At 37.1% G+C, this 27,910-nt stretch overlaps 2 protein-coding genes across 4 annotated transcripts; one reads left to right on the forward strand and one right to left on the reverse strand.

The window, feature by feature from the left end:
• Positions 1-114: 114 nt before the first annotated feature.
• On the forward strand, positions 115-18,208 carry engl (endoglin, like). Of its 2 annotated transcripts, XM_084107134.1 has the most exons (17): positions 115-269; positions 1,579-1,689; positions 3,466-3,626; positions 3,701-3,838; positions 5,478-5,652; positions 6,025-6,193; positions 6,740-6,884; positions 6,963-7,158; positions 8,232-8,353; positions 9,228-9,377; positions 9,865-9,954; positions 12,527-12,733; positions 14,724-15,263; positions 16,383-16,452; positions 16,545-16,586; positions 17,467-17,562; positions 17,648-18,208. In XM_084107134.1, the coding sequence occupies exons 2-17, from the start codon at positions 1,629-1,631 to the stop codon at positions 17,725-17,727; spliced, it is 2,442 nt and encodes an 813-aa protein (XP_083963260.1). In that variant the 5' UTR covers positions 115-269; positions 1,579-1,628; the 3' UTR covers positions 17,728-18,208. The 2 variants fall into 2 exon arrangements, with proteins under 2 accessions (XP_083963260.1, XP_083963259.1); XM_084107133.1 differs by having other exon boundaries at positions 119-269; positions 17,467-18,068.
• Positions 18,207-27,775, reverse strand: LOC311081380 (uncharacterized protein). Of its 2 annotated transcripts, none has more exons than XM_084111922.1 (7): positions 27,567-27,775; positions 26,416-26,561; positions 23,899-24,131; positions 22,466-22,620; positions 21,405-21,536; positions 20,071-20,236; positions 18,207-18,872 (listed from the first exon to the last, which is right to left on the reverse strand). In XM_084111922.1, the coding sequence occupies exons 3-7, from the start codon at positions 24,083-24,085 to the stop codon at positions 18,673-18,675; spliced, it is 840 nt and encodes a 279-aa protein (XP_083968048.1). In that variant the 5' UTR covers positions 24,086-24,131; positions 26,416-26,561; positions 27,567-27,775; the 3' UTR covers positions 18,207-18,672. The 2 variants fall into 2 exon arrangements, with proteins under 2 accessions (XP_083968048.1, XP_083968047.1); XM_084111921.1 differs by having other exon boundaries at positions 22,466-22,623.
• Between the last annotated feature and the right edge of the window lie 135 nt (positions 27,776-27,910).

Consider the following 27,910-nt stretch of genomic DNA (forward strand, 5'->3'; position numbering starts at 1 on the left):
AGACAGTTGTTCAGCGCGCGGGAACTCTCTCTCTCTCTCTCTCTCTCCTCCTCGCGCCTCCCGCGTCTCGGCCCCGCCCCCTCCGCACTACATCAGCTGACCCGAACTTTTCTCACCCGATCAGAAGACACGGATCCACCTATACGAGCTCTTCTGCGGGGCTTGACGGTCCATTCAAGAGTCCGCTGTCCTGCCCTGTCCTGTCCTCTGCTGGGGGTCCCACGGGTGAGCGCCTCGGTGATGTCCTTCAGGTCCCAGACTTGCTGCAGGTGAGCTTTTGCACTTATTTAGGCGTTTATTTAGTAATGCATTTATTGGCGAAAATGTAGGCTATAAAACTAGAAACATATTTTATTGGACTGTCCTGGGTATAATACAGGTAGAATGCTCTTTTATGAAGTTATTTCACTTAAGGACTCATTTAGTAAGATTATGCCTGAAAAGGTTTTTGATTTTTTTATTATCATATGTAATTTAAATAAAATTGTGTAATATGATTTGTTGTGTTTGTTTGCTTGGTTTTATTGTATTTATGTGATATTTGTATTTTTGTAATTTAATTTTTGCCATGGAAATAGCCTTAGATGCTGAGATGGCATTAAATAAAACAATCGTATCTTATATAAAACTAGCCTATATGAAACTATGAATCAGAAAGGTTTCATGTAAATGTATTTTGCTGATGAATATTCAGTTGTATTATTTATGTCTGTTGTGTTTAGAGTTGTTGTTTTTAAACATTATTATTATTATTATTATAAACATTAAAAATTATTTATATATACATTCATCATGTATTTTATCTTAAAGTTTTTTTTTTTGTGTGTGTTGTTTTTGCAGTTCTGTATGGTTATGATACAAGTCATCTGCATAACAAGTGATGGGCACAGAAGGGGGACAATGTGTTACTTACTAAACTGAAAAACACTATTACCTATTACCTTTACGATTATTATGAGCTCATGATTGGGGAAAAATGGCTTAAAGGCATAGTTCACCAAAAAAAATTAATTAAAATTCTGTCATAATTTACTCGCCCTTAAGTAGTTCCAAACCTGCACGAGTTTCTCTCTTCTGCTGAACACTAAAGAAGATTTTTTGAAAAATGCTGATAATCAAACGGTTTCTGGAAAAAATACCATGGAAGTCAATTCGGCCTAGTATCCACTTTCTGGTCTCCAACATTCTTCAAAATATCTTATGTGTTAAGCAGGAAAGAAGGAAACTCAGGGTTTGGACCAACATGAGGCTGAGGAAATGATGACAGAATTTTTGGATGAACTGTCCCTTTAAGTCATTACAAATTGCAGGCTTTAATAATTTCTTGTTTTTGCATCTGTTTCACTTAGTTTTGCAATACTGAAAACGCTTTAGGCTAATTTATGACTATTACGAGCTTATGATAAAAAAAAAAAGAGAAATTGAAGTAGTTAAAAAAACTCAATCTGAATATTGCGTTGTGGGCTTTAATAATTTTTTGTGTTTGCTTCTCTCTCTCTCCCCCCCTCTCTCTCTCTCTCTCTCTCTCTCTCTCTCTCTCTCTCTCTCTCTCTCTCTCTCTCTTCATTTATCTGTTAGTACATCGATGTAAGACTCTTCTGTGTCTGAAGTCTGTGAAGTGCTGAAGGATGATGCCCTGGACGGTCTGTGCTCTACTCTGCCTCCTTCAGGCGGTGGTGGGAACTGCAGGTAAAACACACTTTAAAATGCCCTCTGGGTAACACGCAGAACAAGAGATTATAAAGATGAGATTATTTCTGTGATGCAGGTGAAAGAGAGAGCAGCCAGACACATTTCTCAAGGGTGCATGTGAAAGCTTGAGCAGACGTGTGGTGATTGTGTGTGTGTGTGTGTGTGTGTGTGTGTGAGAGAGAGTGAATGCATTAACAGTGGCCTGCGCTGTGTATGACGGGACTGTGAGTTTCATTTGCGTCTCTGAGTTGGACGTAAGCTGTGTTATGTTAAATAAGTGTGAGTGACTATTAGCACGTGTGTGTGTTTTGGAGTACAGTGGTGGTACCATGAATTATCGTATTAATAATTACGTATCATTGTACTCTGAGATATTGTAAGAATGCCATATTACCAATGATAGCAAATTCTCTGTTTCAGTGAAAGAAAATACAGCACCAGAAATGTTTTGTGTTTTTAATTAATTCAGGCTTGGTTTCACAAACTTATTAAACCAGGATTAGGCCTTCAAAATATTTAACCCTCATCCTTCCCTCGCACTTCGTAACACATCTTTCCCTTGCCGGTCAAAATGACCTGAAGCCCTAAAATTATACTTTTTTGTTTGTTTGTTTTTCCAGAAAGCTTATTTTATTTCATATTGGTCATGTTTTTTTCTCTTTTTTTAATGCAATCTTGCAGATCTTGGAGATTTTTTGTTATTTTTTATTTTATTTACCTTTAAATTACTAGATTTGATCAATAAATAAGAAATAAATAGTAATTTAAGCACATTCCTCACATTCTTTCTACTTAAATTCAAAATAACTCACAATTTCATGCATAACCCCTTTAATTCAGCTCAAAATATCTTACACTGGGTGTCTTTGCCGATCTCTTGTGGAAAAATAATAATATAACATGATATTTCATGACTCTTGAAGGCCTTTTAGCTCTATATGGAACAGATCAGCAGTTCCTCTGGGTCCTGAAGTCAGTTTCTCTTCAGTATGCATTCAGATACACATGAAGACAAAGTTTCAGCATTTTTAGTTTGAATTTTGAGCATTTCTCACATTCCATTCATTCCTATGGGGGTCAAATTGACCCGCGAGCGAAGGATTTGTTACTTTTTTAAATTTCAACCACAAAATTCCGTCCTTCGGCTGAGACATAAAACCGAGGTCCTGACTCTCTGTGGTCATTAAAAATCCCATGGCACTTCTCGTAAAGAGTAGTCCCCCGGTAACCCCAGTTTCTGGCCACATTCCCTCCAATGGCCCTTGCCAATCATGGCCTCCTAATAATCCTCATTCACTGAATTGGTGTGGTGAGTTTTGTGTATTCGTTGTTCAAGTGTGACAAAAGTCCTAGGGTCTTGAGATTTGACCCGAAACTCATTTTTTAACCATTTTTTAAAATTTAGTGTTCATCAGAGGGATGTTCGTCAAATAGCTTTTATAAACATGCCTCAGAAAAAAACATTACTGATGTGCATCTTGACACGAAACAATGGCAGTGAAATATTTTAAGAAATGCACTGGGCAAGTTGCGTTCAGCTCCAACATGCATGTTAGTCTGGGACTAGCTTAAGCCTCGTGTGTGAACCCGTGGGTCAGTGATCTGATCCTGAAGTGTGATGTTAGGGAAAAATCTGGTCTATTGGAGACGTCCAATAGTTTTCCTTGCTTTTATTTTGTGATTATTTCAATTCCTTTCTGTGTAAAGCACTTTGATTTGCCATAGTGTATGAAATGTGCTGTATAAATAGCCTTGCCTTGATCTGTGTGTCAGTGTCCAGCAGGGAGCTGCAGTGCTCCATGTGGCCTGTGGAGGCGCTGCACCCGGTACAGGCTCAGCTGGAGCGCTTCGAGGCGGGAACGGGCTGTGCCGCCAGAGAGGGCGGAGCTAAAGAGACCCATGTGATTTCTGTAGGCAAAGCCTCCAATACACAGGTAGGAGTCCTCTGTCTGTCCGCTCGTTGGTCCCGTCGATGTGCACACGTCCCGCTCAGGTGTCCTGTTCACAGGTGACGGTGGTGTTGAGACCTTTGACCCCCTCGCGGCCCGTCAGCCGTCCGGTGATTCTGGTGCTGAGCTCCCAGCATGCCGTGCGCTGGGTGTTGGAGAACGAGGGACTCCCGCAGAACATCAACGTACTGGTGCAGGTGTGTGTGTGATTCACTCAATCACATAACTGTTTATTAGAGTTTTTTATTCATATTTATTGCTACTACTATTTATTATTTATGCTATTTGTATTAATATTTTTACTGTTTGTTAATTTTATTATTACATAAATATGTTTTGATTGGGTGTCATTTTATAAATTGTTGATTTTACTGCACTGATACTATCGGAAGAGAACTAAATTGAAACTCAGTATTGACACTAATAATATTTTGCTAATACTATTTATTATTTATGCTATTTGTATTAATATTTTTAGTTTATTAAATGTTTTGATTGGATGTAATTTTGTCAAATTGGCTTGCTCAGTTACTGCTTAAAAGACAGTTAATAATATGACTGCTCTGACACAGAATTGAAACTCAATAAGGACACTATTGTCTTGTCTACAGCTGAATCGAATTTGTTGCGTAATTGATGCGCAACTTTGCGACATTGACTGTTTTTGAACTAAACTGAATCAATAGGCTAATAGGAAACTGAGCTGAATGATGACACTGTTGGAGTACGATTTGCAAGAAAATACTATTTAAGTCTTTCTACTTTCTACAAAACTTCACATTTAATTTATTTTTGCATTTCTTTGTAGTAGTTAATTGTATAATCTACTAGCTATTTCTGAGTGCAGATTGTTTCTACAACAGAGACAGAGCTGCTTTATTTTTGAAATCGAATTCATGATTGTACACTGTTATTGAATTGAACTGAATCAACATTGAACTGAATTGAGTTGAATAAGACACTTTTCTTCTGTATAGCTGCTTAACAGCTGAAATTCAAGTCATTTCATAGTTGATGGATTTTGCAATTGATGGTATTTTCCCGTTTATTACTGTCAGGTCAAGTCACGTTGATTTCTACAGCGCTTTATACAATACAGATTGTTTCAAAGCAGCTTCACAGTAATAAACAGTAAAAATAACAGTAAAAATGATGCAAACTTCTTCAAATAAAACAGAAATGTCCAAGTGGACAGAAATGTAAGCTATTTGACGCTGGATTTCTGTCAAGAGGGCGCCGCTTGACTGTTTAGAAAACTTTATGGATTTATGAAAAAAAAATCATTTAGGTGTTCATAGTGTTGGGAGTAACACATTAAACCAAACACTGATTACTTTTTTCAAGTAGCGAATCAAGTACTGCAATAATCTTACATTTACAACAAAATATCTGAGTTTCTCAAATAAGTAATTTCGCAGTCTATTTCAGTTGCCTCTAAATATAGCAACACGCCAACAATGCGCCTGAACACACCTGGTTTTGAGACCAGCAGCCCATGGGTGCACAAATGGGCGCAAATGCATTTGCTATTAAAACGATGAATGTGAAAATGATAATTGTGTCAGGCTGAAACTAGCAAAAAACACTTACGTCGAGCCTGGAGCTGCATTGCACCGGGTGTGTGATAGGGCCCTCAGAGTGAAAGGCCTTTACATTTGCCAAAAACAGAACTTTTGTTTTTTTCTGTTATTCACTAACAAACAAGCAAGTGCAGCCCAGGTGAGAAAAAGCAACGCAAAAATAACTTTTCGCATTCCTTTCCATTTATTTAGGGAGTAACGTAATATTGAAATACATTACTTTTAAAAGTAACTTTCCCCAACACTGCTGTCAAAGGTGTCTCTGAACTCCACGGTCGAGTCTTCGAGTCTGTCGATCCGCGTGGCTCAGGTTCGGTCTCTGCCGCGGCGTCCTCGAGTCCTGCTGCGCTGGATCCTCCAGAGACACGCCACCCTCTCGTCGCTCACACACACTGTCCGCGCAAACCGTGTGTACCTTCATCTGGGAGAGGGTGAGAACAAACACAGACATGCAGAATGGTACTTTGTGATAGTATTCACCCACCCACAGGAAAAAATACTATAGTATATTATAGTAAAATTACCATTTGGCAATTTTATTATGGTATTTTATTATGGTAAAAATTACTTATGGTAATTTTTAATATAGTAAAATTACCATATAGTCATTGTACTATAGTAAAATTTCCATAGTTTACCATATGGTTCAAAAACACTATAGTACAGAGTAATTTCACTGTAGTAAAATTACCAAAGTTTACCATATGGTTCAAAAACACTATAGTATAGAGTAATTTTACTATAATATACTACAGTATTTTTTCATGTGGGGCATCCTAATGCATTTCCCAATTCGCCTGCAGATCCTAGCATGCCGAGCGAGTGCCGCCTGCAGTCTCTGTTTCTGTCGCAGAACTATCTGTCCTCAGAGATTCAGGATCAGGAGGTTCACGGCTGCACGCCGACTGACGAGCCGGTGGAGACGGAGGTGCACATCATCCGGCTGTGGTCCTCGGGCTCCGGCCTGTGCGGGTCAGTTCAGCTCTCCAACCCCAAATTATATATATATTTAACACATTAACTTAACACATTTAGGGTAATTCAAAGTACTTTACATAATACATTGATAAAATTATGTTATGTAATGAACACATAAAATACATAAAATTACATAAATATTTTTTCAAATACTCATAAAAAGGCACATTAATAGAAATAAATAAATAAATAAATAACAATAAAATGGAAGAAATAAAAATGGAAGACATTGATAAATGTATTAAAATGAAAGGGGAAATGAAAATAAAAGGCATACATAAAAATGACAACAATAATAAAATAAATGTTTTATTGTAATAATAACCCAAATAATGCATTGCATTTCTATTCATTTGAATAAAAAGCAAGCATTTAAACTGTTTAATTCCCTACCAGTGCTCCATCATAATAGGATTGCTGTTTTCCATTATTATTTAACAAACTCGCAATGTCTCTCTGTCATAATTGACAACCCATCACAGATGCTGTGGAAAATAAAGTGATGAAAACATCATGAACGTAACGTCATCTCTGTCTCAGGTCTCTGCAGGTGGAGGTGTCGGTCTCTCTGCTGCCCCCTGTGGCTCGTTCAGGTTACCACAGGATTGTTCTGATCCTCAGCAGTGCAGTTTCAGTCAACTGGGCTCTGGTGGCTCCAGAGGTCAGAGGTCACGTCAGGGTCTATGTAAGGCAGAACTTCATCAATCTGTATTTCTAACCTGTGCGCTTGTCCAAACACTTTCTAAAGTTGTGTTTCTCTCAGTCGTCCAACAGCGTTAGTCTACCGTACAGAACTCAGGCCCCGGACCTCAGCGTGACCAACACCGTGACCTCTGACCTCCACAGCACCCCCGACCTTCTAGATTGGGCCTATCAGAACGGCTTTCCCAAAGTGACCTCATACACCGAGGCTGATCTGGCCAATCGCTTCATGATCAAGTTAAGAGAAGGTGGGAAAGGTGAGTGACATTTTTAACGTGTGCAACATGTGTATTATCTGATCATATGAACATAAAATGTTCAAAAATGTGCAGTATAGTCAAAGAACATAGAAAGACGGTTCACTCCTATTACTTATGAATGGGGGAAACCATTGTTTTTTCATGCACTGGTCAATTTTGAGATTTCGTGTTATTGGGCATTTCATAATGTGTTGTTTCAGACTAGAGCTCAGAAAACAACCAAAATACATTTAAGTGTTTATTTTAGTAGATTTTATATATTGGTTATGAGTTTTTCCCACCACTTCAGCATCACTTACACACACCAAACTTTACAGTTTTATTCCTGTCTATATTCTGAAGGCTTTTACTGAGGGGTTTGTTCATATATCATTCACACTGATTTATATTACATTTTCTTCTTAAAAACATGCTGAAAAGTGTTTTCTTTCTGTCTGTTGATGGTATTTTCTGATTTATAGAGTAATACCGTAAAAAGAGATATTCAAAATCCCTTCGATAAAAATCTTTAACTCTAATATGACAACAAAATCAAACAAGAATTTTGATCCTGGCTTTATCCAATATTCAGATTTATCTTCTGGAAATGTATGCAAATTAGTGCATAGGTAATTAGAAAGTGGCTCATTTGCATATTTAAACATAATTTATCAGAAAACTTGTAATACAACATTGTTTTTTGTTGCAATTCTTAATATAATCAATCAACTGCGGATGTATAGTGATGTATATTAGCTAAGTTTGTAACCATATTCACCTGAAATGTATTTAATTTGTTATTTTATTCCCAGTGTGATGCATGAAACACAATTTTTCTTCTGACTCAGATTATTTGATCAGAGTTTCTAAACAAAAAGTCATATTCAAATGCAAAATAACTATTTCTGACATGATAACTGGACATCACTCGCAAAAAACATAATGAGCTCATGTGACATTAATGTGGCATACTACTGTATTAAACATTTATCATCACATATTGCCAACACATTCACAGACCATATTGATAAAAGTGTTCAGCTGCCTGTAGACAGCGAGGTTTGTGACTGAGGTTTCGTCGTGATGCTCAGGCTCTGAGACGAGGCCTTCAGACGAGGAAGAGTTCATCGTGACGGACAGAAGCAGAGAGGCGTTCAGATGGCAGTGTGACGGTGGAGTTCTTTCTGTTTCTGTGGATACACACATGCTGCAGGTGAACAACACACACTCACCGACATATTCTTTCTTTATGCTTATAAAAGTGAAAACAGTACTAGTGTCACAAAACATATTTGAGGTCAGCAAAAAAATTTTTTTTTTACTTTTACTCATCAAGGATGCATTAAATTGATCAAAAGTGACAGGAAACTATGGAAGCCTGTTTCCGCCATGGAATAATAATAATAATAATAAAATAAAATTAAAAAAACTATTTTTATAAAAAAATATAACTTTATTTTATTTACGATATGCTACTTCGTAATTTCGTAGTTTATATCTTGCAATTCTAAGTTTATATCTGCAAATTCTGGAAAAAGTAAATTACATTTTTTTTTTATTCCATGGTGGAAACAAGCTTCCTTTAGAATGTTCTTTATGATTATTCTTCCTATAAATACCTTTATAATGCCATATAAATGCTGTTCTTTTGAACTTTCTATTCATCTAAATATATATATATATATATATATATATATATATATATATATATATATATATATATATATATATATAAAATCACTGTTTCCACTAAAATATTAAGCAGCACAACTGTTTTCAACATTGATAATAATCATAAATGTTTCTTGATCATCAAATCATCATATTAGAATGATTTCTGAAGGATGTGACACTGAAGACTGGAGTAATGATTCAGCTTTGATCACAGGAATAAATTATATTTTAACATATATTCATATAGAAAACAGCTATTTTAACTTGTAATACAATTTTTCTGTTTTTACTGTATTTTTGATTTATTAAATGCAGCCTTGGTGAGCTAAAGAGAGTCTTTCAAAAATATTAAAATCTTTTACTGAGTATCATATCACCAAGTTTGACTAATTGGATTGTTTGAACACACACAGATTTCGCCAGTGACGACAGTGACCCTGCGGGATCGCGACTGCAAGGCCGAATTCAACGGAAGCCATTTCCTGTTGGTTTTCCCAGTCATTTCCTGCGGGACGGAGGGAGAAATGGATGGAGCGAATGGAAGAGTTCATTACACAAACACGGTGAGAGAGAGAGAGAGAGAGAGAGAGAGAGATATAAAGACACAAAAATAATAAACATAATTATAATATGATTAAATGAATTTTAAAATGATTGTAATATTAATATAGCTGATGTAATTCTATGGTTTTCAGCACAAAATTCTGTTATACAACAGAAAAAGTGTAATTCAGTTTAATGCAGTGTCAGTTCATAGTGACTACTGATTTGTCAAGATCCATCAAATTATCATAAAATAGCATTTCGTTATGATTATTTCTGATTTAAAGAAATTGATTAATTAAATCTGACCTGGGTCACGTCGTTTGTTTGTGTGGTTGTATATTAAGGCATAACCGTGTAAGCTGTAACCACACACAAAAACAGATGACCCGGGTCACACTGCACCGAATCCAGCAGAGCAAAGCATTATCAGGTGTGGAGATGGGAACATCTTCAAAAGAAAATAGGTCCATTTCTTACCTGAATATACTTTAATTGTGTTTGAAGGTGTTCCTGTGGAAACAAAAACCATCGGAGGGTTCGAACAATGAGACGCACTGGGAGGGTTCGGATGGGACGAGTCTGCTGGCCGTTCATGTGAGTGTGTTTCAAACCCTAGTGCACTAAATGGGGAGAATTCAAACGGTGATGGAAACTGGAACCTCATAATTGATTTTATGAGGACAGAATTATTTTTATCAAATGTTTTGGGTCACTTAGATGATTTGCTCAAGAAACATTTCTTATTATTTCTGATGCATCGAAGTTGAAATTCTGGGTCAAAAACTTTTAAAAAAATGTTTGTATACTTCTATTAACATTGGACTTTTGATTTATTTCTTGAATTCTATTGATGCACTGAAATGTATTTTTTATCTCATTTAAACGATGGCTGTAGTAACTTCTTTTCATGACAGATTTATTCAAGCATACATTAAATAATGAAGAAATCAGGTTAAATAAATATATAATGCATATGTAATACAATGCATTGTGCTGTTTAAAATGTATCATGGTTTTCACAAACATATTATTTTTCTGGATTCTTTGATGAATACAAAGTTCAAAATAACTTTTTATTTTAACCCTTTCACGCTTGGAGGTCCTTACAGTGGACAGCTATTCAAAAAAGCCATTTCTTGCCGTATGCATGGGTTTTGATTGCACAACTGCACATCAACCACTACAGTGGACACGAGTGCATCATCATATACACTGCCACCAAGTGGTAAGCCTTTGTATGTGTTTTTTTTTGTTTTTGTTTTTTTGGCCGACGACCAGTCAGAAATGCCAAGTTACTCCAAAATATCCATCCATTCCTTCTATCCTAGGAGACTCTTGCAGGCTAAAAAAAAAGTTGTAACATCAAGTAACATGTAAGGAGTCATGTCATTGATACATTTTCCAAGTATTGATTCTAGATTAGGAGGAAATTCGGATTAATTCTAATCATTCTAAATTGGACATCATGCATCACTAGCTATATTTCAGCTTCATTTCACTCTATTACTGTGACTGTTGTTCTTGCAAATACTTCATATGCAGTATCTTTTTTTGGTTGTAAATAAATGTATTTGTGTTATTAGAATGTAATTTGCAGTTCAAAAAAGTAATCTGATTATGTAAAATGCATGTTACGTGTAATGCGTTACTTGTAAAAATCGAAAACGTAATCTGATTACGTAATGCATGTTACTGATAATGCATTGTTATATTGAAAAAGCAATCTGATTACGTAATGCATTGTTACTTGTAATGCGTTGCTTTACTCGTTACTTCAAAAAAGTAATCTGATTACATAATGCATGTTTCTTGTAATGCATTACCCCCAACACTGCTCATTTCAGATGAAATTAAAAACTAGTTGTTGTTTTTCCCCACCTTCTGAAAACATCAATAGATCAATGTTGATTTCAGTTTGAGTGTACATCGACATACTCTGGTAGACTGGAGGGAACATGAAGGTTTTCTACATAGTCTGAGTTGGGTTTCCTCAGAGATGTTCCTTCACCAGATCTTTGGTGTAATCACGTCCTCGTGTTCTGATCTCAAAGACTGGCGAAGTTCAACTTTGCTGGTTGAACAGGATCAAACTCAATTGCGTTTGTAATAATTGAAGCTGTATTATATTTTTATATATATATTTTATAGTTTTCACATGATTTTATATAATTTTATTAATTGGTTTGATAAATACATACAGTATTACTGTGTTTTTACTGTATTATGTTTAATACAGTGTCTCTTCAGTTAAAACCCAAAATGTATACTGTCCATCTGAAAATCTCTTTGAAAAATAGTTGACCTTATTTTTCATGCCCTAAGAGCAATAAAACACATACATCGAGGAAAAGAATCCTGACTGAAGTTTTCATAATTCATGCATGAAAGGGTTAAATCTATTTATTAGAAATCTTTCGCTGCAAAAATGATTTTTTTTCTTAGTATGTTGGTCTTGTTTTCTACAGATATCTATACATTACTGAGTCAAGATACTGTTGCTATGTGGTAAATTGAGATGCAAAATGACTGTCTTTTTTTCTGAGAGAGAGTTTGGGCTTAAAACAAGAAAAAAATATCTGCCACTGGGGTCAGAAAAATAAACTTGTTTTCTCTTTAAATTAAGTTTATTTTTCCGACGCCACTGACAGACATTTTTTTGTTTTAAACTTAAACTGGTAACACTTTACAATAAGGTTCATTAGATATTGTATTAACTAACATGAACTAACAATGATCAATACATTTGTCACAGTATTTATTAATCTTTGTTAATGTTAGTTAATAAAAATACAGCTGTTCATTGTTTGTTCATGGTACTTCACAATGTTAACATATACAGCCTTTGATTTCAATAACGTATCAGTATATGTTGAAATTAATATGAACTAAGATTAATAAATGCTGAAGTAGTATTGTTCATTCTTAGTTCATTAACTAAGGTAGTTAAATAATGAACCTTATTGTACCCTTAAACAATTTTTTTTCTTCAGAAAACAAGACTTATGTAATTTTGCTTTTTAAGTAAATGTGTCTTGATTCAAGAATGTTTTGATATTTGTACTGAATAACACAAATTGTGATTCACTGTTTGCGCTCACTTTTGATCAGCTGAATGCTGCTGTAAATGTGTGTATGATGCGGTTTCCTCTGGTGTGTTTGTGCTCAGATCAGCTGTGATTCGACTCTGTCGACTCTGGTGAGTCCATCAGACGTGACTCCGTCGGCCCGTCCCGAGGAAGCTCTGCGTCTCAGTCCGGCAGCGGCTCCTCCCTGGGTCCCACTGCTGTCCATGAAGCTGTTTGTGACCGAGGCCCTCGAGAGGAGACCCGTGGGGCCCTGCGTGATCAGCGCGTACGACCGGCTCTATGTGCAGGTCAGTGCTGTTCAAGTGTGCCGCACAAGTGCTGAAAGTGACTCTCGATCGCCCCCCGGTGGCTGGTCCCAGTACAGCTCATAAACCCAGAGGCTCGATCGCCCCCCGGTGGCTGGTCCCAGTACAGCTCATAAACCCAGAGGCTCGATCGCCCCCCGTTGGCTGGTCCCAGTACAGCTCATAAACCCAGAGGCTCGATCGCCCCCCGGTGGCTGGTCCCAGTACAGCTCATAAACCCAGAGGCTCGATCGCCCCCCGTTGGCTGGTCCCAGTACAGCTCATAAACCCAGAGGCTCGATCGCCCCCCGGTGGCTGGTCCCAGTACAGCTCATAAACCCAGAGGCTCGATCGCCCCCCGTTGGCTGGTCCCAGTACAGCTCATAAACCCAGAGGCTCGATCGCCCCCCGGTGGCTGGTCCCAGTACAGCTCATAAACCCAGAGGCTCGATCGCCCCCCGGTGGCTGGTCCCAGTACAGCTCATAAACCCAGAGGCTCGATCGCCCCCCGGTGGCTGGTCCCAGTACAGCTCATAAACCCCGCCCTCCTTGTGAAGTCTAATGGACACGAGGGAAACTAAACAATCAAATTACACTTCAAATACAGTTTTTTCAAAGATGTTTTCTGTCATTTTAGGTAGTTTTATCACGCTGATGTAAGTTTAAGCGTTTGTTTTTTTAAATAAGTTTGGTCTTAGTTATTTGATGCTATAAAAACGGAAATGTGACGTCATGATTGACAGCTGTGATTGACAGCTTCTCTAAACGAAGTGTCACTGAGGCACCAACAGACTTTTTGGGGGATTTTCGGGAGGAGATTGGAGCTTCAACTTCAATTTCTACATGTCCATAACTGTTTATTTCACACTGACACAATGAGTTGCTCTGCAGTAAACTTTGTATTAACCGATTCTGCGGGAGTGAGGGCGGGACCTTGATATCGCGGCTCCACTTCACGCTCACTACTGCACAGAAGCAGGTCCCAAATCAGCGCAAAATGTCAGTGCCATGTTAAGACTTTGGCGGCTTCACTTTTCACCAATGGAAGAGAGTGAAGGGGCGGCGTCCATCTCAGTCTGTGGTGCTGTTGGCTGGGCTCCTCCTGAAGGCCAGAGCTGCTGATAGATGCCGCTGGAGTCGATAACGGGATTAAACCCGCTCAAGGACCCCAGACTCCTGTCGCCATGTGGAGCTTACAGTCAAGGCTGACTGTGTGTGTGCAGCTGAATTTATATGAGGAAACTCATGTGAAGTCAAATATACAAATAATGCCAACAAATCAAAAATTATCGTTCAACATCGGCTGAATTTGCAGACCACCGACACCTAGGAACAAGAATTCAACTGAAAATAACTAATTCAGTGACATACTATTATTAAATATGAGTAATTAAGAAAACTAAACCTAAACATATACAAATATTAGTGTTCAATTTTATAATATTAGTGATCTTCTGAAGAAAACATGAAAGGTGGGGTTTAGACTGTTGCCATGGGGTTGCTAGGGTGTTGTGGAAGGTTGCTGGGCTGTTGCTATGTGATTTTTTTGGGAGGTTACAATGCTGTATTATATAATTTCTCAAAAATAATTCTTAAGAAAAAGTGAACTTTAGCATCTATGTGGGTTTCTGGGGGGGTTGCTAGGCTGTTGCTATGTGGTTACTAGGGTGGTTGCTAACCTGTTGCCATATGGTTGCTGGGGTGGTCTGTGTGGTTGCTAAGCTGTGGTTTCTGGGGTGTTACAGGTGGTTGCTAGGCTGTTGCTATGTGGTTGCTAAGCTGTTGCTATGTGATTTCTGGGATGGTCTGGGTGGTTGCTAAGATGTTGCTATGTGGTTACTGGGGTGTTCTGTGTGGTTGCTAGGCTGTTGCTATGTGGTTTCTGGGGTGTTCTGGGTGGTTACTAGGCTGTTGCTGTGTGGTTGCCGGGGTGTTCCAGATGGTTTATAGGGTGCAGTGTTTGATTAACATAAGTTCTCTGTGTGTCTGTCAGATCTCGGTGGCGTCTGGCGCTGCGGAGGCCGTGGAGCTCCAGTCGTGTCTGGTTTCTCCTCTCTCAGACCCACAGGCTCACAGCGGCTGGTCCATCATCAGAGACTCCTGCCCGTCAGACCAGTCCTTCACACTTCTCCACGGAGAAGCCCAGGAACCAACAGACAGCCCAGAGAGTGAGAGCGACGGAGACGAGGAGGACGAGGAGAAGCCTGAGAGACGGCTGACCCCTCGCTGGAGACACACAGGGGCCCGCAGTGGAGACGAGAGGGCCAGACGGTTTAAAGACAAGAGACCCGACAGAGTCAGAGCCAGGAAGCCTGAGGAGCGCAGGCGGAGGAGGAGGGATGACGGGCGCGAGGGCGCACACGCACTGCGCTTCAGCTTCATCCTGCGGCCGGTCTATAATAACTCCATTCAGTTCCTGCACTGCCGGCTGCGCCTGTGTGCGGCGGACGAGGGGCCCTCAGGGGCCGACGCTCGGGTCTGTGCTCAGGGGCCTCGGATTCCTGCTCTCACACACACTCCTGCTTCTCAACAGGTACTGTTGGTGTCATTACCCATAGAAAACTGATGGCTGCAAGCTCTTTGTCATATTTTTGATAACTGTCAACCTCAACTATATTAAATATCATACTGTATATATCATAATATAGTTCATATAATATGAATAACTAGATTAAACATTATTATCTGATATATTAAAACATAACGTGTTAGTAATGAGTTCCAGAAACTTTAAATACCTTGAGTGTAAAGGTGTATCACATCAATATATATATACAGGCAGACTAAAAATTATTCAGACACCAAATATAATTTTTGATATTTTTTTTACTATCTGTAAAATTTATAAACATTTGGGACCAAAAATTATTCAGACACTTTGACCTGACCATGGTTTGCTTAAGTGTTTTTTCTTTAATTGCTAATGCGACCTTTTTACACCACAGACTGAACAAAATGAAGCATTGCTTGGTCATTGTTTGAGCTAAATTGATATTATCTAATTGCGTAGTTAAATTTAACAGATGACAGATATTCAACATAATTCATTTGTGAGACAGTCTAACAGAAGGATGGACAAAACCAGTGAAATATCAACTGATTTAATAACTCTGAGTTCTTGTCATATTTTATTGCAATTTTCTAAACTATAGAGAATAAACTGTGATAATGTGAGAAATGTTGAAGGTGCCTGAATAAATTGTGGGTTGACTGTATGTATATATATATATATATGTATATGAAGTGCCATCTGAAATTTTCTTCTAGAATGATAATTTTTATCAAGCTTGTATATTTAAGTTCAGTAATTTAACTTAAATGGCAATGAAAATGATCTATTAATTGTCATTTAAGTGAAATTACTGAACTTAAATATACGAGCTTGATAAAAATTATCATTCTAGAAGAAAATTTCAGATGGCACTTAGAGGCTTTTGCATCTGAACTCTTCATATATATATATATATATATATTTTTTTTTTTAATATATATATATTTTATATATATATATATATATATATATATATATATATATATATATATATATATATATATATCAAATATATGTAAAATTTACTAAAAGAATGGAATGACACTGGAACCAGAACTATTAAAATCTTTATGATTCTTATCTTTCACCTTTCTCTTACAGTGTGAGGACAGAAATCTGTCTCGGCCCGTGTTGGTGACGTATCCTGTTGGGTTTCTGGCTCCCCCTGCTGGTCTGTACACATCAATGCAGCGTTGAACTTTCATTCACACAAACGTTTTGCATTGCTAACACTTGTGTTTGTTCTGTGTGTGTGTGTTTCAGGTAAACTCACTGAGATGTCGAGACAGACTCCCACACACAGCGGTGCGTTACACCTCCTTTATTCTGTTACTTGCACTCTTAAAAATAAGGCTCTGTATTGGCATCTCTCGTTCCATGAAGACCTTTTGACATCCATGGAGTCTTTTTTAAACGCACAAAAGGTTCTTTATATTGGAAAAGGGTTCTTTAGATTTGAAAAAAAAAGAAGAAAAAAAAGGTTATTTTAAGAACTGTTCACTAATGTTTTTTTTGGGGGGAAACAGATAGCAAGCAACCATCGAAAAACAATGTTAAATCAATATTATTGTGTCAATGTTAAGTGCATTGAATCAACGTCACTTCTGCCCCCGCAATTAATGTTGAAAATATGTTGAAATTTCAGAAAAAAATCAATGGTAATGGTATTGAATCAATGCTACAAGAAGACAATACAACTCTCAAGATCCCAGCAAACAGCATTACCAGCTTCACTTATTACTTAACCAGACTGACTTTATTTCTGTGATTCATCTAGAAGTTCTTTTTGAGAATTAACAGAGGTTTAGATGTTGATGTCGTGGTGAAAATAGTTCACCATTATGGTGATCGGTGTTTCATTTAGTTGGACAGTGTGACTCTTAGCTTTTAATTGGAGCTTATGGTCTTTGTAACACTGTTTACCAAAATGCATAATTTGTTGCAAAGAAAGCCAGAAACAAAGATGATCAGGTGATATAGATTTCATAATCATAATGTAGAATAATTAACTAATCGTATACCTGACCAAAAGTGGCTATTTGCTATTAATGGATTATATTCACCAACAATACTTTCTTGCAACAGATCAGACTTTCTGAATTTTGATTTTTAAAATACATAGATGGAAAATGTCTCACTCAATTGTATTTTACAGAGAATGTCTTACGCTGTGGCTTGTGTTCAGATGCAGACGAGGGTCCTGTGCTGGCGGTCGTGTTCGCTGCGTTTGTGCTGGGTTTGTTCCTGATGGGGGCGCTGTGGTGCATCTACACTCAGACTGGTACCCCCCCTCCCTCACACAAAATGATCGTTTGTCTACATGACGGCTGGCCATTAAAAACGCGCTTGTTGGTTGTCACTGTCAGGGAGGCGTGATTTGACCCAGAGAGCCGGTTTTATGGAGACATCGGGACAGAACACGGCTTCAGAAACCCGCCGACACTGATGGAGCAAACCAGTTTCCACCAGGCCAACTAAAGATACGACACGACCGTCAATGTGAAATAAAGCGCTATCATGTGATTTCTGCTTTTGTTTACAGCTGAATTTGTGTATCATTGTTCTGAGGTGCTTGTAGCCTAACGACGGATCCTCGTTTCTGCCACGGAATAAAACAATAAAAATGTAATTGTGACTTTTTATCTCACAGTTCTGTTGATAAATAAACTCGGAATTGTGAGGGAAAAGTCAGAATTGAGAGATATAAAATCGCAATTTTGTGGCGGAAACAAGTTTCATATGTAGGCGCAATGGTTTTACTTGCTGCTTTTGTTTTGCTGCTAAAGTAACACATTATGTGAAACGATCTTGTGCCCCTTAAATGTTCTTTATTTAATTTTCACTCCTTTAATTGTTTTTATTGTAGTGTGTTGTAGTTAACATATGTCTTTTAAGTGTCACTATTAAAGAAATAAGCTCAGACAGTAAGGGTTGGGAAGGATCTTAATTATCATTTGTACATCACTTACAAAACTAAATATAAACTTCTGCTGAGAACATGAGAATAGCCTACAGAAGCACCTTGAGTGTACTGTCACAAAGCTGAGATTTTACAGTTGATGTTCTTATAAGCCTAGTTGCATTACTGTATTCGTTATTAAAAGTCATATCATGGATATCGGGATGATTCTTGATCATTTTGAAATCAGAGTTTGAGGTTCTTCCTCATGACTATGACGTCACAACCATGAACATGACACATGAAGAGCCAATTATAACAGGCCTTAAAGCTATTCAGTATGTGATGTGAGCAAATTATTCAGACTCATTTAACATTTCACAATGCAATAAGGTGTGCAGTTACACAAAAGCAAATGTTTTGTAGGCTACGACAACATTAGACAGAGAACTTTAGCAACACCAGATGTGTGTGTGTGTGTGTGTCTGCTGCTCAGGTCCCGTGATACAGTCCGCTGTGGTTCTCTGAGTGAGTCTGTAGGTGGCGCTGTAGGTCCATTCTCCTCTGGAAGGTGTGTGAGCAGTGCGGGCAGCTGAACGGCTGGAAGCTGCTGTGTTTTCTGCTGTGTGTGATCAGATTAGAGCTCTGACTGAACGCTTTACCGCACACCACGCATACATGAGGCTTCTCACCTGAGAGATCACACACACACACACACACACATTAGCTCTGCCTTACTGTCTACTTTCTACACAGGCAGCTAGCAGCTAACTGATAACATCCGTGACATAACCAGACGCGATGCGATAAAATCCAGCCAGCGACAAGATCATCTGTCTACAACAGACGCAACGAAATGTTTGAAAAAAATCACAGCCAATCAGAAGTGAGTGTGGGCGGGGCCTCTCTGCAAGCATTTACTACACACTCGCAACGAAATAGACAAGTAAATAATAAAATATATAATTATTACATCGTTTTAACATTATTACTGAGTGTCTGAAACAATCTCTGAGGTAGAATACACTTGTTTGTTAACATTGTGCTCACAGTTTGAACGTTTTTGTTTCCTTTAATTTATTTTCGAGATCTGAGGTGAGTTATCCATATAGGCTAGCTAGGCTACATCATCAAATCTGAATTATCTTATGGGAAAATCAGTTTCATCAATTATACATAATCTTTATATTTTAATCTATTATTCTGTCATTTTTGCTTAATAAAATATAATTTAGTGTTCTAGAAATACTTTATTCCTCTGTTAACTCCCTTCGGCTTGTAGCCTATATTTTTCATTTGTGAGCCACTCGCTCTGCTGAATAAATAAAGGTTTCAGTCCAATCTACTTTTTTATTCATTTTGGCTATTTTGTGGGCCTGAAAATGCAAAAAAAAAAAAAACCCAAAAAAACCCAATCTAATATATAATTATTATACCATTTTAGCATTATTACTGAGTGTCTGAAAAGATCTCTGTTGTAGAATACACTTGTTTGTTAACATTGTGCTCACAGTTTGAACGTTTTTGTTTCCTTTAATTTATTTTAAAGGAAAAGTTAGTAGTTCACACAAAATTATATTCACAAAATATATTCTTTTGACCATTAAGTAAAGCACATAATCATACCTTTAGATAATTGTCGTAGCCTGCCTACGTCATATGTTGTTGTTGTTGTTGTTGTTTCAGTGTGACGTTGCAGAAATAACCGTTTCTAAAATAAAATAGTCGCATGTATCAAAAAAAAAATGATTAAAGATGGCCTTTATCGTGTCGCTGGGTCGCGTCTGGTTGGGACATGGTGTGAACAATATTCGGTTACAAAGAAAATATCATTAGCTTAGAGTAAAAGCATTAGAAGTCAATGGAAAGCTCATTATGTGTGTGTTTTACCAGTGTGTATGAAGGTATGTTTCTTCATGTCAGATTTCTGGTGGAATCTCTTCCCGCAGAAGGGACACGGGTACGGTCGCGTGTCCGAGTGAATGAGCAGGTGTGTGGACAGAGTCGACGACCTCTTGAACACCTTCCCACAAACCTTACAGCCAAAACTCCTCTCCTGAAACACACACACAAACACACAGCTTACATTCTGCTCTTATATTCATTTATGCAGTATATTGTGTATATGTTCTGTATGAATGATATCTGGATGACCTGCTAAGGACTCTAAGTATTATTTGATCAGACTTCCAAGATTTCCGAAGTTTTACACAAAATCTGATTAAAGGAGCCGTATGTAAGATTGTGGCCAAAACTGGTACTGCAATCACTTTAAAATGACTGTAGAACAGTGTATCCCCTCCCCCTCCCCCCTGACTCGAGGTTGCCAGATAGGCTGCAGAATCCAGCACGAACGTTCGTAGCTGCAGCTGTGGAAACTAGAGCTGAGCTGGCAACCCGGATGCAGAAACACTACTGACTTTGTGATTGGTAGATAGGTGGAGGGTGGCGCTTCAGGCCAAAACACAACATGACAACATCAACATAAGTTGAGGGCTGCAACTTCACTTTTTAAATGACAATATCATGGCCGTACTACTGTTGTCAGTGATATAAGTATTTGAAATGAACATGATTTCTTAATGTCTAGTGACATATCAGGGCCATTTTATGATTAATTGAAATACATTTCTTACATACAGCTCCTTTAAAAATAAATAACTAACATATTATTTTTTATTTCAGAGATGATAACCAGAAGCCACTCGCTGAATTAAACATATACTGCTACTACTTAATGTACTTAAAAAAATAGTAAGTAGTATATATTTTCATTTTAAATTTAGTTACAATTTTAGTCATTTTTTTTTTTTTTTTCATTTTTATTACTTTTTTTTAACTTAAAATTAGCCTATATATATATGAAGAGTTCAGATGCAAAAGCCTCTAAGTGCCATCTGAAATTTTCTTTTGGAATGATCATTTTTATCAAGCTCCTACATTTAAGTTCAGTAATTACACTTAAATTACAATTAATAGGTCATTTTAATTGCCATTTAAGTGAATTTACTGAACTTAAATATATAAGCTTGATAAAAATTATCATTCTAGAAGAAAATTTCAGATGGCACTTAGAGGCTTTTGCATCTGAACTCTTCATATATTACTTCATTTTGTCTTTCCGTTTTAGTTATTTAAGTACATAAAGTTACACAAATGTTTCCTGGGTAACTAGCTGAAGTAAAATAAGTTTTAAAATAAGTTTATTTAGTACGTATTCTCACCCTGAGGGGTCCTGGATGTCTGTACCCATAATGCTGCTGGACGTGGCTCGTGGAGCCGGCCAATGGGAGAGCAGCCCTGGTGACATGTGACTTGCACAAGCGAGATGTCAAACCTACAGCAGAGGAAAGGACCTACAGAAGACACAGTAATAGTAATACTAATATATCACACAATATCACCAGTGATGGAAATGGCATTGATCAGAAACACACATCAGAACAATGCGACACAATCTCATGTGATCATATGCAAATCCCATTTGAGGTTTAAAACGTGCATGTGCACATGAAATGTTCAAAAACCACACAAAAACCACATGTGATTCTGAGTTAGTTGTAAATGTGTGAAAATCATGTCAGGTGATCAGATCAGGACTAGAGCATCATCAAATCTTATGGGAAAATCAGTTTAATCAATTATACATCATCTTTATATTTTACTCTTATTATTCTATATTTTGCTTTATAAAATATAATTTAGTGTTCTAGAAATACTTTATTCCTCTGTTAAATCCCTTCGGCCTTGTATCTTTTCCATTCGTGACCCACTCGATCTGCTGAATAAATAAGTGGCCGTTTACACGACACACTTTGCAGCTAAAAACAGAAAATTTTTCATACGTTTTGGCTGTTCATTTACACAACAGTTGTGTTTGTGGGCCTGAAAATACAAACTTTTGAAAACGGGTTTCAAGTGCTAGTTTTTGAAAACGGTCTCGGTGTAAACAACAAAAAACGTGAATCTCTGAAGACGATGACGTCATGCACATGCGTATTACGTGTTCAGTCTAGAGTGTTTCATCGCCATCTACTGGCCTGGCAGCAGAATACACAGTTTTTAGTCGTTTTCGCAAATCCGTGTGAATAATGGGGATCGTTTTGACAATGGTGTCGTCTGACCGCGGAAAACTCAAAGGATAAACTTCTCAGTTTTAAGCATATCATTGTCGTGTAAATGTTCCCTGAATGTATTTGTTCATTTGTTCTCTGCTGATGATTTCAGTCAGGTGTGTTCAATAAAGGACACACACACACACACACGTGCAGGAGCAGTTCCTCACCTTCTCACAGAGCGGACACTCGCACAGCGGCGTCTGGACGTTGGTCATCTGATGGTGACTGAGTAAAGCCTGAATCAGACGCTCAAGATCGCTCGGCCTCTCCACAGCAGCAGAAGACAACGACAGGTCAGACGAATAAACATCAGGCTGCTTCACTGCTATCACACACACACAACAGAATAGAAGAAGTTGTGTTTTCTTCTTAGTATGCAATTATGATGACTTAAAATAAAACAATGTTACGAGCCAGGTGATGGGTGCTTTCGAAACAGTGCTTCATGAAGCTTCTAAACATTTAGAAATCTGCTTTCAGTCAGCGTTTCAGAGCTTGTTTCAAACCCGCCAAGTCACATGATTTCATCAAACAGGGCTTTGTTACGTCATTTGGCCCGAACCTTGATTTGACCTAGTTTGCCAAGCCCTGACTTATAACAGACAAAACAAGCACTACAAAATAATAATAATAATGTTACAGAACCATCATATTTAATTAGTTGTATGACATTTAATAGATTACACTTTCATGAAAATGTGCAATTGGTTTGTAAGAGGTGTGAAGATACATGTTTTTGTTGCATTTACACTGTTTTGACCAGCAGGTGGCGCCAGCCTGTGGTGTTTAGAGCGCTTGGAAACAGCAGAAAAAGCTTTGTTTCACCCCTCACACTGTTTGGCAAACTTTTGAGCAGTATTAGACAAGGATTTAAAAGCATACTATGCAGTTTCTGTTTTTGTCAAACAGCGACCCCTAGAGTCGCTGTGGAGTACTTGTGTTTAACATTACTGTCGTAAATACCACTCATGCAGAGCCGTCTCTGCACTCTTCCGACCGGCTTTGATGGGGCGCCACCTCTCAAACCTGCATTGCTGGTTTTGCCAGCAGCGTCTCCCCCGCCCCCCCGTCCCCGCTTTGCTATCGGGATGATTCGCCCTACTACGAGTTCGTTTACAAATCTACAAATCTTGCATAGTGTGCCTTTAATCATTTCTGCAGCGCATTCATTGAATCACTCACTCAGTCCTCTTCCCTATTAATTCTCTCTGCAAGGCATTATGGGAAATGTACTCTTAAAGATGAACAGCATAATATCAAGGCGTCACGCTGAGACATGGTGTGATTTATTCACAATAGAAAAGAATAGTTAGTGGTGAGGTATTTAGTTAGGCTAATGAAAAAAAGATCATAATGACTCATTCAAGTTGTCATGATTGTATCAATTCATGGCAGTCATTTATGGGAGATTTGTTCATGATAAGTTCTCATGAGCCACGAGTGCTAATTTTCTCATGATTAAAAGTTGTAATTCAGATCCTATTTTCATTATGAGTGTCTTTAGATACTTTAGAAACTCCCACAATGGAAGTGTTTTATATCTTGATGTATCTGCCCCAGTGCTGCAGTCACTGCTGGTGTTGATCTGGTGTTTGTGTACCTGGTGTGCGTTCGGCTTCAGCTCCATCAGTGCTGTTATCGGTCCAGCACACCGGTGGCCGGCTGCTGGCGGAGGAGGAACCGGGCAGCAGCTCCAGGGCCTCTGATTGGTCAGGAGGCTGAGAGTGGGCGGGGCGTGTGGAGTGATGCCCCGCCCTCTTGCTTCTCACTAAAAACGAGCGAGGCATTTCATCAGAGGGAATGAATCCACAATGGGCGAGGTCAGATTACAATCTGAAATGAAAGCACAACAAATCCTAAAAGTTTTATTATTATGAATACATTATTAATAAGTTAATTAGTTCAATATAATATAATTATACTGTACAGCCAAAAACAAACTTAATTGCATTATTTCCCTGTTATCTCTGTAAAGCCGCTTTGAAACAATCTGTTTTGTAAAAAGCGCTATTTTACTAATGGTGAATATAATATAATATAATAGGCTATAATATTCTATAATATAATATAATAGCCTAAAATATAATATATTTTATAATATAATAGCCTATAATATCCTATAATATCATATAATATAATATAGGCTTAATATATATGTATTCATAATATTATATAATAATTAGCATCAGTATTGTTATTTGTTGTACTGTTATATTGTCAAAAGGTAAATTAAGGTAAATACTTTAAAAAATATCATAGGACAAATATGAATATACAGAAATTATTCATAATATTAAACATATTATAATATACATTTATTCAAAATATAATCCAATTAATTAATAGCCGTACTGTTTTAAAAAAAATAATAATAATTCTCCACATCAGAAGATAAACGAACCAATAAATGAAGGTAAATACTATAAAAATATAGTATAATATAATGCATATAAAAATGTTAATATATGAATAAATTATCATTAAATAGAAAGTATTCATCATAATAAACAAAATAAATGAATTTAATATAATAATTAGTATTGTTATTTTGAAATATAAAATATTGATATAATATGACTATATAGAAAAATATTTATAGATAATATTTGAATATATATAGAAATTATCCTAATGAACATAATCTAAAATACATGTATACAAAATATAATTAGTATCAGTATTTTTATTTTGCTTAATTCTCCAAATCATAGATAAATGATCCAATAAATGAAAGTAAATACTATTAAATTTCATGCAAGTAATAATATATATGTATGAATACAAAAAGTATGATTATGTAGAAACTGTCAGAATATAATATATACATTTATTCATAATAATAATTAGTATCAGCATATTATTTTGACAAATTCTCCAAATCATAATAAGGATGAACCAATAAACGAAAAGAAATGGTGAATTATTGTGAGAATATACACATGTGATCCTGATATAGATGTATGCGAGTCTTGTTTTGCAGTAACAGGTATAATCTAGTGAAACAGATTGAGTGTTCAGTGTGTGTGGTTGAGTGTGTTGCAGCTGTCGAAGAGTGAATTCAGTTAAAGACCACAGAATCTGAGGTTTAGAGACGTGAAACACCTGCGCCGACTCACTCACCTGCAGCTAATATCATACGCTTTCTGACTTATTGAAACTCCTCCGTAGAATTTATTTAACTTTCATCTCATTAATAACTAAAACTCACTACACTTTGACAAGTTTACTCTGAACAGGTGCATTACATAGTGTTTAAATGCATAAACTGAATCTTACCAACTAAGCGATATTATGTTCAAAAGACGTCTTTGAACATAAAAGCGTACGTTGAAAAGACATCCACTGAGGAGCCAGAATGAAAGTTTTCATGACGTCTTTTTTTGACGTGTTCTGCACGTCTGATATAGATGTTCATGGATCCTCCGTACAAGGTTAAAAACTAGTTCAAATGTGGCCATTGTGGACATATTTTCAGCATCATTTAAGGTCTCATTTAGGTATAATTTATACTGTTTCTGGACCACATAAACACTCTCAGGATGCATTCAATTTAAATGTAATTTCCATCTGTAATTGCAAAGAAACTCACAGACAGTGTGTGTTTGTCCAGAAATCATGAAAATAAAAGAAACCACTCACACTTTATGACACAAAAAATGATTATATGATATGATTCATGATAAAACTATACTAAACTAAACCAGTAAGCACATATTAAAAGTTGTGTTTGATGCACTAATGCATGCGACACCTTAAATCGCAAACAACGAGAACGACAAGAGTATATAAAATATATTACAAATACATTAATTTGGAAATTAACTGTGAAATTATTACATTATAAAATATATTAAAAACGTATAAAACGTGTTTTAATCATGACTAATCACTAATCTGTGATTAGTCTAGTTAATTTTTTTAATCGATTGACAGCACTAATTAAAAGTTGTCTTTGATGCACTAATGCATGCGACACTGTTGGCATTAATTGCAAAAAATGAGAATGACAAGAAAAAACTCTTTAAAATCAAAAGAATTTAGATGTGCAACCATGTTAAATTTATTTTCGTCTTTCTATGAGTATTTAGCCGTGTGTGTGTGTCGGCGTCAGACTCACCGGTGGGCGTCCGGGCGATGAAGACGCGTCTGCTTGATTGAGTTGTGATTCAGTGAAGCTTCTCCAGACTCAGGCGAGAGGAACGGCCTCACAGGAAGTGTGAACGTGTGTCCTCACGAGACTTCAAATCAGGACGCCTGATAAATCTGCTCGTTTTGCAACACGGCCATCCAGGATAAAAGAGCCAATCCATGTCAAATTCATACGGCATCATAACAGATTACGTCTCATAGATGTTCTCAGTTAAATATTAAAGTATCAGAGGTTTCTCCTACAATTCCTCAGGAGAAATAAAACGGACTCAAACGAGCCACTAAGAGTCTATACAGCTGTAAAATGAATGTGAAGAGCAGCTCAGATCATTTGAAATTGACTTTTCAAGAGATGTTCTTTCTCAGTTTTGTTGTCTTGTTTTCTTGTTGAAACATCCTTAAATCAAGATACACTCTTAAAAAGAAAGGTTCCAAAAGGTGGTTTTCACAGCGATGCTATAGAAGAACCATTTTTTTGTTCCTTTTTTCCATTTTCCATTTTTTCCATTTTCCTCAACCTTTCAGTGAACAGTTCTTAAAATAACCTTTTTTTTTTCTTATTGTGAAGAACATTTACATAAAAAAAAATCTAAAGAACTTTTTTTCCACTATAAAGAACCTTTTGTGGAATGGAAAGATTCCATGTGCTGTACAGGTTCCAAATGGAACCTTCAATGCCAATAAAGAACCTTTATTTTCCAGAGTGTACATTTACATGAGATGCAACATGACAAATTATAAGAAAATACTATCCAAATTGAATGCGTAAAATGTGAAAAAATATCTTACCAAATTGGTAAAAAAAAAAAAAATAAGTGTTATCCCTTTGAATTAAGCTTCTTTTTCTGACCCCACTAGCAGATATTTGTTCTGGTTTTAAGCATAAACTCACATCATGTTGATCAATTTCTCGGAAAACAAGACATCTTATCTTATCATTTTACACGCAAACAAGACAAAAAAAACCCCCTACTTTTGGCAGTGAATATGAGTTCAAACCTGCTCTCCACGTTTATTTTACAGCTCTTTACTCTAACTAGACACTATTGGCCCATTTGGGTCATTTTGAGGAAGAAACAAACATCTGACACTAAAACACCATTGAGATGAAAGACTAACCTCTGATCAATACAGTGTTCTTCTGGGAGATCATTTGACTTCTCCAGGACTTCATACGAGCTTCAACTCCTCTCTGTACTTATATGACCGATCAGATGATTAAAAAAACAATGAATATTTAGCAGCTGTGAGAGACGCTGGGTTAAAGAAACTTCTTGAGACCACAGAGATGTGAAACGCTGCACCCACAACGACCCACTGTGTGATTTGGTTTGTGATTTCATCGTTTGTGTGTACAGAGGACTGAGGGACATTACCCAGCATGCCGAGGGACAAAGCCATTGTAGTTTTACTTTTTTGCAGATTTTAGATAACATCTACAGCAGAACAAGGGAAGACAAACT

Source organism: Abramis brama (assembly GCF_963993115.1).
Source record: "Abramis brama genome assembly, chromosome: 1".
Taxonomy (NCBI): Eukaryota; Metazoa; Chordata; class Actinopteri; order Cypriniformes; family Leuciscidae; genus Abramis; species Abramis brama.